Raw genomic sequence first — 10,840 nt, forward strand, 5'->3', positions numbered from 1 at the left:
GCAAACATATTGGGCAATAATCTTAAGTATATCATTAGTAACAACCGATTTGCGGCAACTTGAAGAATAGGAGATCTCATTAATAAATTGCTTTTTAGGAAAACATATATCTCCGCAGAATATAATTAATGTCTTGTTAATTACTTGCCACTGTAATTTTCATCAACCTTTGTTTATCTGAGAAATGCTGTACTACAGTATTATGTTAATTAATTTGACACGTGTATTGCATGCTCAATGTCGACTGATGACCTTCGCAGATTGTTATTACTACATGTAGTACCAAATAATAGATGCATAATTAAAGAAAAAAAATAAGAAGACAGGAATTCCTCTTGTAACATTGTATGTGTCTGAGACATTATAAATAAAGAATTTTTAACTTGAACTTGGAAAGAAGTAAACTCCATATTACATTAGTTTAATATGTTTTATATAGTTAAAATCGTTTTGATACCGATATGGTGAATACACATCCACTTAAACGGTCGATAGAAACTTTAATTTGTGTACTCGTATACATGGGTCGTAAAGTAATAACTTCCTCGACTTTGTTTACTCAAATGTGTTGTTTACCATTGATCAGTAGATGTAATGGGAATTTATTTTTCTATTAAGGTAGGTAAAACGTCAATTGTTTGTCAAGAAATCCAACTTGAAAATGTTAATTTCACACTGATTTAGACGCCCGGTACAAGTACCCATCCCGGTGGTGTTGTGTTGCAGTCAGGTATAACCTACCGGGGGAGAGGGGTGGCGGTGTCTTGTCGTGAATTTGAAAATATTTTCGAAATGTCGAACTTGCGTTTGATACATTTCAGATGAAAGAGTATAATTTATGCGCCACTTTAAATTCTCTTATCCATTTATAACTACTATTCAACTCGACCCTAGCTTCAAACTACATGCTGTATATATCACCGAACTGTTGTCATTCACCGAAAGCTTCAATCAATATATTCCTTCTGCAATGGACCGCTTTTTTCCAGCGATTGGCCAGAGTCGAGGTCCGTGAGGCATTCCAGACGGACGACGACATTGCTTACCTATTGCATACGTAATAAGACTTAACAAACTAATAAACAAAATCGACGATACTTATCTATTTTCGAAGTAAAGAGTTTTAATGTCCCTTTATTATCTTCTGCCTCTCTTTTATGAAAAACGAAACTGATAATACGGACAATGACACTGATAAGATATACATGTACACGTACATGAGGGTTTGGATAGGGTTTACATAATAAAGAATAATGGATAAAATAAGGGCGAAACATATAAAGAATAGAGAAAATAGGCCAAATTAATAAAGAATAAAGAATAATGGGGTGCTGAAATATAATGAATTGAGAAAAATGGTCTAAAAAGTTAAAGAATAAAGAAATGTTGGACCCCCTCCCCCATCCAGACCCTCGTACATTGTTAAATTATGTACATATTTGTCAAATGTTCGATAATGCTATCAACGTTTTGTAAATGTTTTGGGTTAATCTCTTACCTTTCGACCTTTAACATGTTTAAGTATAAGAGCTTCGAGATAGTACGAGTTAGCATGAAACTTTCAAATGATAGTTATCTTATGAATTATGGAAAGTTCCTTATTATTATTATCCCCGGACTGATATGTTATTAAGGCACTTGCTTGAAGGACATATTTATGGTCACTTCAAAAAAAAATTCTCAATATCAAATCTGTTCTACATTGAAATAAAAACTTGGCAGAGGTTTTTTTTAAATTGTGAAGTAACGTATTATTTGCAAGATATAAACATGTATGGGGAAAAGGCATGATATGTTATTGCTTTCTTAATTACAAGTTAAAGCTAAATGATTTACCCTCTAAAGATCTCTAAGGAATGTTAACATTAATAAGTTAAGAAGCTTTAAATTGAATGTCTTTAACAAGACTTAAATACATAAATATAGATATGTGTATCATGACACACGTAAGGTCACTATCACATGATTAAATATTTTAGCTGTACACTCATACTTCTATTGTTTATATAAAAGACTTCCTGGTTTGTTTTACACGGTAGGCGTTTCTGTTTTGCTAATAGTTTATAATTGCTAACAAGTGGTATGATTGCCATACACGGTAGGCGTTTCTGTTTTGCTAATAGTTTATAATTGCTAACAAGTGGTATGATTGCCAATGAGACAACTCTCCACTAGAGAACAAAATAACGTAGACGTTAACAACTATAGGTCACCACACGGTCTTCAATAATGAGCAAAACCCATACCGCAAAGTAAGCTATTAGTAGGCCCAGAAATGTCAAAAATGTAAAACAATTCAAACAAGAAAACTGTAACCATGGTAACGGCTTGATTTATATACAAAACAATAAACGAAAAACCAATAAGATATACAGGAACAAACAACAACCACTGATGTACAGCTCCTGACTTGAAACAGGCACATAAAGAATGTGACGGGGTTAAACGTTTGCTGGCGCCAGACCATTCTGTAACAGTACAACATAAGAACAGACTATAAAAATCAGTTAAAAAGTGTTTAACTCATCAGATCGGTACAAAGGACAAAAATACAAAAGACACCAAGTACAGATCTGAGAGTACTTGCAGTTAGTGAAAACTAGATCAATGCCAATAACAACTCAGAAAAAAATCAATTACCTAAGACTAAGACATCAAACATCAAATAGATTTAGTGTAAAGACGTCATTTACTGTCAGAGAAAAACATGACCTTGTGCAATGCTAAAATATCGGCATCAACAGGTTGTAGCTAGGGTCGTAAACGTACATATGTAAGTATACCAATGGTTTATTCCTGCTATTCCAAAATTTTAAAATCTGGTATGTTATTTGTAAGAAATCTATGTAGAATAGGAGGAATGTTGAGTAAATAAGGGATATAATCGGATTAGGTTGTAAAAACATAACACAAGTTAACTTAAGGTAAATAGCCAAAGTGCAATTTAAAAAAATGCTAGTATTAGATAATGTTACAAAATAATAAAACATGTCAAATACATGTTCGTTTGTCATTTAAATTGTCCTATATATATAAACTGTTTTCAATCTTTTTATGAAAACCTTTTGTGTTTATTTCCTTGTGTAACAAAAGGTCTTTAAAATTGAGTGACTACAGTAAATAATCAAAGCACTGACGTACTGTTAACAAGGATGGCCCCCAAATCTGTTGGCTAGCAAATTAATAATACAGAATTCAATCTACCCGAGAATTGCTAGCAGTGGCTAACAGTTGTTTTCTTACGTCTAGCATCAAATATTTGAATACAATTTCCAACGATAAAATATTTAATAAGTTTATCAATTTGGTAAGTTTTGTCGATACAGAGGGCGAGGGTTTAAGTCGAATGGGACAACTGCAAGAGATAAGTGTAAGGCACTGTCTGAACGCCGGATAATGAATTCAATACAGATTCGTAATCCGATCAGCCGTGACTTTGTATAGAATGTCAAACAGACGCCCCCAAGCGAATATGTCTTCATATTCCTATTCCAGCGCGTATTCATAAGAAAATGGATTCGTCACACAGGGATAGGGCCAATTTCCTCCTGAATCTATATCATAATAGCGGCATAATAGCGGCAATATAAAAAAAAATATTTCAAACTTTAAGGTGGTACCAAACACCTTGACTGAAATTAATTTGGCTTGTTTAATTTTCATAAAATTTTGACAAAATATTTACTTTGACCCTTTGACAAAAATATAAAAATTTCAAAAAACTTGAACCACACTTTTTATCGGAATAATTTCATTGGATATATAGGCAGTTTGACAAACACTACTTTTGATCATTGAGAAGCTTAATATTTCCTTAACAATAGAATGACTTTTGTGATTAAAACGTTCAGCTGATTTTTACAGAGTTATCTCCCTGTAGTGTTATGTACCACCTTAAATTCACAGTATCAGAGCTCCCTGAGTGTACTTTTAGGTTCATGCAATAATATAGCTTATTCTACACAGATGATCGAACCTAATTTTTGAAAGCCGGAAGATTGCACAAAAACGCAAGTGTATTAGAATTCGTCAATTTTTTTATTTTTATCCTGAAAATGTAAAAGTGGAACATTCTCATAGAAACTAAACTAAGTTGCCGTTTGCAGTAAAGTTTTGTATACTATTGTACTTCTAATAATATAAATTATTTTATTTTTGGGGATTAACGTCCGTCGAAACAGAATTTTATTACGCATGAAAAATTTATCGGCTTTAACTAGAGCCGTTTAATATTAAACTGTTCGGTAGACATTATATTTATGTTGACTCTTGGAGTGAAACTAACACAGAGGATAATGGCCCTTCGTCTTTCATTAAGCCTCTCAATTAAGAAATAGAGCAGCCCTGTTTGTTGTTGTATGTGTGTACTTAAATAACGTTTTTTTTTGTATAGTTATCAATAATTTTTCTTTGATAAAATGATATAATATGTAAGATGTGTATTGCGTATAGCATACGCTTATACTAATCGTGTACAATCATTAGGGTATAGCTGTCTCCGTGGTTTTATCTAGATATGTCTTTCTATGTTGTGATGTTACACTATTGTTTCAGATATGGTTGAAGGTTTGGTACCATTAAACGTTTAAACCCGCTGCAATTGTTTGCACCTGTCCTAGGTCAGGAATCTGATGTTCAGTAGTTGTCATTTGTTGATGTGGTTCATAAGTGTTTCTCGTTTCTCGTTTTTATATAGATTAGACCGTTGGTTTTCCCGTTTGAATGGTTTTACACTAGTAACTTTTGGGGCCCTTTATAGCTGTGTAAGGCTCCGTGTTGAAGACCGTACTTTGACCTATAATGGTTTACTTTTATCAATTTTGACTTGGATGGAGAGTTGTCTCATTGGCACTCATACCACATCTTCTTATATCTATATAAATATTATATTAAGAACAAAGAATGGTAATCAAAAGTACTGAAATCATTTATTTATTATTATTATTATTAAGATACGGACGCACTTCATTATCACTTAAAATATTAATTGATGAAAATAATATTCATATATTTTATCTATTTTAAAAATTATAATAGCAAGAAGTCAACTTAACAATAATATTTAGTTGGGTTTTAATTTATTGATAACAAAATCCATATTTATACCGATAAAACAAAATATAAGATCTAATTACAATAATTAGCAACTTTTTAGAAAAAGTTAATTTGAAAAATCGTTTACCCGAATCGTATCTCAGTTTATGGGCTCGGTAAACAACATCACCGTAAAAAATAAAACGTGCTATCCCGTTTATAACAAATTTTCTACAGGTGCAGCCAAACTTCCAAACCAAATATCTGTATTTATGAAAGACTTTAGTAAAGGTTTTAAGTAATTTGTTCACTTTTATTTCAGGATATAGTAGAAGGAAATTGTGAAACTTTGCAATCTGTTCAACAAAAAAAAAGATATCAAATTAAAGTAAATGTAGTTTGTTAATATAAATATAAAAAGGTCATAACTCTTTTAAGCTTGATAAAGCCATAGTGATCCTTTCAGTGGCTTAGCATGACCCTTTTTCAAGTGATACTACGATTTAGAGCTTGGGAGTCAATGCCTCCGTGCGAAATCAAACTTCGCAATGAGGCTTATGAGAAGATTGTTCAAGGCGAAACCGGCGTCGTGAAGGAGCTATCAGATGCAAAAAGTCGATTGATATACAATATATAGAAATAAGAAGATGTGGTATGACTGCCAATGAGACAACTTTCCACAAGAGACCAAATGACACAGAGATTAGCAACCAAAGGTCACCGTACGGCCTTTAACAATGAACAAAGCACTTACTGCATAGTCAGCTATAAAAGGCCCCGAAATGACAAATGAAAAAAAACAATTCAAACGAGAAAACTAACGGCCTAATTTATGTACAAAATAATGAACGAAAAACAAATATGTTACACAGCAACAAACGAAAACCACTGAATTACAGGCTCCGGACTTGGGACAGGCACATACAGAATGTGGCGGGGTTAAACTAGTTAGATGGCACCAAACCCCGCCCTTAACCTGGGAAAGTGGTGCAACAGCACAACACAAGAACACACTATACAAAACAATAAACGAAAAACAAATATAATATACAGCAACAAACAACAACCACCATTCAATTACAGGCTCCTGACTTGGGACAGGCATATATAGAATGTGGCGGGGTTAAAAAAGTTTGAAGGCGCCAACCCTCCCCTAACCTGGGACAGTGGTGTAACAGTACAACATAAGAACAAACTATCAGTTATAAAAAAGCCTTAACTCATCAGATGGATACAAATAGAAATACATCTAACAAAAAAACATCTAATGGACGTTGCAGGGTACTTATACATCCCCAGAACAAAAAGATACTAAGTACAGATCTAAGAATACTCCCAGTTACTGACAGCTAGTTCAAAGCCAATAACAACTAATTAAAACAATCATGCATCTAAGACTAAAATACAAGTTTGATTGATTGATTAATTTCTTGTTTTGTGGTTAACTTCTAGGGCAAATATTTTATCAGCATCGGCATGAGTATCGAATGCAACCTGAAAAAGTTGCAAGTGTTTTGTAAATTATCACTCTCCCTGCACAAGGCATTGGCTTTAACGTCCTCATTCTGACTGTACGTGAATGAGTACATTCCTCTAACAGCCAAAACGGACGCCCCTCTGAAGAATGGGTTTTACAGCCAAATGGGAAGTGAACGTACGAGGATTAGGACAGATATTGCCCTGCAGCAGATCAACGTACAAATCCCCCCAAAAAATTGTTTCAATGTTGTTTGTTTAACAGGCAGATAGCGTGTCTCTCATCCTACCCATGATATCAGATATAAATACCAAATATTATCAGATGAGTCTGGGTATAGTTTATGTATTTCCCGCATAGCCTGGGTTTAACGGCTGTGAAAGTCCGGGTGACCATTTCCGGATTAAATAGGATAAAGGATAAAACAGTTCCTGCTCATATAACCGTTTTTGATTCTATATTTCTATACCATAGTTTTTAAGCATGATAAAAATAAATCAACTAAATTAGATAGTCCCGTAGCCAGTACATCGTTATTTACATACAAAATACGTATATTATTTTATTAAAATTTTCTGTTATACTTTTTTGGAAATTATTTTAAATCAATGAATGGTTCTCCCTCTTGCATATCTCTGGTTTGTTGTCCGGATTTGGCTTTTTTTTTTATCATGTTGGTTTCATCAGCTCTTTAACTTTAGTGTATGTAAGAATTTGGTTTATTTTGGCCTAGAGCATTGCTGAAGGGTATTAAAATGTCGAAATGAACGTCTGCAGTTACCGGTAATGTTATATTCATAATCAAGAAAGACTGCTTTCTTTTCAGTCGTATAAAATTGATAATTTACCATCGGGGTTTTCAATCATTTACACAAATTTCAACTATTTTCTATTGGAATCATGATTTTTATCTTTAAATTATAAGTGTTGTTTTTCTTCTCTTTCTCTTTTTCTTTTTTCCTTCTTTTTTAGCGTTTATGTGCGGGGCTTTTGGTTTGTTCAACAATTAATTATTATGTAGATAAGGATATTCATTCCTCTTTTATAAACCAACAAGCCTTTTAAAAGACTGTTCTAGATTGATAGTATTTAAATAACAAAACTTTGTTACAAGGTTAATGTCCATGTTTTTGAGATATAAGCAATTGAAAATTTGGCGGGACATGATTTTCTCTTGATTTTTCATACATTTAACATTGACACCTTTTTTCTTTAAAAAACTATGAAAAAATAACAAGGATATTATAAGATTTTTAAAAATGGTTTTTTAAACTATACGTAATACAATTATGAAAAGAAAAGCAGGGGTTCGCGGGCAAAATTTTGAATGACTCTACATGGATAAAACTAGAGGATTTCGAATATCTGACAAAAGTAAAAAAACAAGAGTGGCGAACATCCTTAATCATAGAATTTCCGTTTAGTTTTAGAGATACGGTAGCTTTATTTTGTGACGCCAAGACGTCACTGCTAACAACGTTAGTAACAACAATTTACTTTGCTCGAAACTTCCGTTGTGTTGTTGCTTTGAACACAGTACTAATTTCTATTTTAGATGGACGATTCCGATATCCAGTGTACATTATGTTCAAAGAGAAACATTTCAAATGCTGCAGTCATATGGTGTGCCGTATGCGACGAAAGACTATGTCAGTCTTGTAATGAAATCCACAAATATTTAAAGATCAGCAGCAGCCACGAAGTCACAGCACTAGATGTGTATAAAAAATTACCGACATTTATTTCTTCATTGAAGCAGACATGTGACAGTCACGAGGAACATTTCAAATTGTACTGTCCTGCTCACAGGGAACCCTGTTGCTACAAGTGTACAACAACAAAACACAAAACATGCCATGGATTCCAAACACTTGATAGTCTAATCGAACAATCCCAAACACAGTTTCTAGATTTAGAATGTACGATTGACGAACTAAACATAAACATTGAAACAGTATTTAACAATCGGAAAGAAGCATTAATTGAATTAGATGATCAAGTTTTGAATTTAGCGATGAACATTAAGAAGACAGGAGAGAAAATAAGAGAAAAACTTGACAGCAACGAAAAAGATATCCTACAACAATTGTCGGTTGTTCATTCAAAGTACAAGGCTATATTTGAAAATGCCGTCGAGGAACTTCAGACGATGAAGGCTGAAATAAAATCATTACAGAAAAATATTGAAGAAATGAGAGAATTCGCTTCAGAATATCAATTTGTTCTTGGATCTCAAGAAATCCGTTCAAAACTAAAAAATGAGAAGGACAGTTTCTGCAAATATTTTGAAAATGACAATAAATTAAGGCAGAAAAATGTGGCTTTTAAGTTTACGCCGGGGCAGATATTAAATCAAGACATATTTCTAGGAACGATGGTTGTTGAAGAGGTAGACTGTGAAATTCCCTTTAAGAAAAATGCGAGTTTGGAAGCTGCATTTCCTCTTGACATTTTTCAAAACATTGAATCGGTTAAGATGCGAACAAGTTCACAATCTAAAATACAAGCCGGTAACGTGACTAGAAATCTAGCAGGTTGCACATTTTTAGAAAATGACCAAATGCTGTTATCTGACTGGAGTGAGAACAATGAGCTCTTAATTTTAGATGAAAAAGGGGAACACTTGAGGAATATTGTTCTGGATAAAAAGGCCTTTGATGTAGTTTATGTGGGCAATGGTTGTGTTGCAATGACATTACCAGACGCAAAACAAGTTTCTATTTTGGATTTGAAATCTAATCAAGAGAAAATTCATGTAACATTTGAAAACCGATGTTGGGGTATCACCTATTCCGAAAATACATTATTCGTTCGAGAATATTCCGTAGGAATTCATTGTCTAGATTTAAACGGGACTATCAGAGAAACAATGCCCGTGCATGGTTATATCACTCATATTACTAGTCTAGGTAGAAAACTGTATTACACGGAGCATACGCCTGATGTTGTGCATTGTTGCGATTTAAATGGAACAGAAATATGGCATTTAGCGTTGGACGGTCGTGGAGCACCAAAAGGAATTGCAGTCGGAAAATTTGGTTTCGTATTCGTTGTATTAGAAAACGAAAGAAAACTTTTAGTTATATCACCAGATGGAAAAAATTATAGGGAACTATTAAATGAAGAAAACGGCCTACAAGAACCACATGCAATCGTCTATGACATGAACAGAAATAAGCTTCTCTTAGTGAAAGACAAAACTGGGGTAACCGAATTATATGATGTATTGTATTGATTGTATATGTTTTTACAAGAAAGTACATATTTTCAGGTGACTTTCCTGTTAACATTTTCAATTATTTATAATCGCCCCAAAAAGTTTACCAAAGAGAGGCAAAAGATACAAAAGAGATATTCGTCATAAAGTCATAAGTCGAAATCAAACTGACAATGCCATGGCAAAAAACGAAAAACGACGAATAGACAAACAACAGTACACAAAACACAACATAGAAAACTAAAGACTGAGCAACACGAACCCTTACAAAACCACGGGTGATATCAGGTAGTCAGGAAGGGTAAGCAGATCCTGCTCCAAATTTCGAAAAAAAAGAAACAAACCAATGATCAAATAAGTTCTTGCTCATATTTTACAGTAATTATCGAGGATGCGGTCCCCACGGAGACGATCCCATATTATGCATGGTGATATATCATGATTTATTGTATGATATTAATAACCCCATAACAGAGCTCTATATGTGGCCATTCATTGACCCATTGTGGCCATCTATTGGCCGGGTGAGATCAAGTAAACATTCGTACGTTACGCACACTTTTTACGTTGTATTTACAAAGGGCATTAAAATCGTCTAAGGTTTCTCAATGCCAAAAAACAAACACAAAAATCCAATGGTTTGACGCAATTACAGCATGTCCGGGACCTCTCAATGGAGATATACGTTATAACTATAAACATATTTAGTTTCTGAACAATAAAATATGTTTAAACTAACTATAAAAATAAGGAGAAATGAATATAAACATATTTCATTCAGAAAATAACAGTGTTTTGCAATAAATTTTGCAGGATTTATTTTTTAAAGTATGATTTTTATAATCGTATCAAAATGTTTCTTTTGACAGAATTAAAAATGTTCAGAGGCAAACCATCAAAATAATGGAGAAAAAAATACGTTGTATTTTGTTCTATGCAAATTATAAAACTTAAGTTCTGTGGCTAATTAAAAAAATACGAGAAAAATGTTTAATAATATACGAACAGTCTAGAGAAACATATTGCTAGTACCTGGGAATAGTAAACTAACATATACTTTCCCAGCTAGTACGATCAATTTTCATCTTTGTATTTTTTTTTTATTTTTGTGA

The 10,840-nt window shown here is 33.3% G+C and overlaps 1 protein-coding gene across 3 annotated transcripts; it reads left to right on the forward strand.

The window, feature by feature from the left end:
• The first annotated feature begins 469 nt into the window (after positions 1 to 469).
• LOC127730012 (uncharacterized) lies at positions 470 to 9,786 on the forward strand. Of its 3 annotated transcripts, none has more exons than XM_052238052.1 (2): positions 470 to 618; positions 8,067 to 9,786. In XM_052238052.1, exons 1-2 carry the CDS (start codon positions 595 to 597, stop codon positions 9,744 to 9,746), a joined length of 1,704 nt encoding a protein of 567 aa, XP_052094012.1. In that variant the 5' UTR covers positions 470 to 594; the 3' UTR covers positions 9,747 to 9,786. The 3 variants fall into 3 exon arrangements, with proteins under 3 accessions (XP_052094012.1, XP_052094014.1, XP_052094013.1); XM_052238054.1 differs by lacking the exon at positions 470 to 618 and adding an exon at positions 1,984 to 2,035; XM_052238053.1 differs by lacking the exon at positions 470 to 618 and adding an exon at positions 2,047 to 2,098.
• The last annotated feature ends 1,054 nt before the right edge of the window (positions 9,787 to 10,840 follow it).

The sequence above is a fragment of the Mytilus californianus genome, unplaced genomic scaffold, assembly GCF_021869535.1.
Source record: "Mytilus californianus isolate M0D057914Y unplaced genomic scaffold, xbMytCali1.0.p SCAF_2, whole genome shotgun sequence".
In the NCBI taxonomy this organism is placed as follows: Eukaryota; Metazoa; Mollusca; class Bivalvia; order Mytilida; family Mytilidae; genus Mytilus; species Mytilus californianus.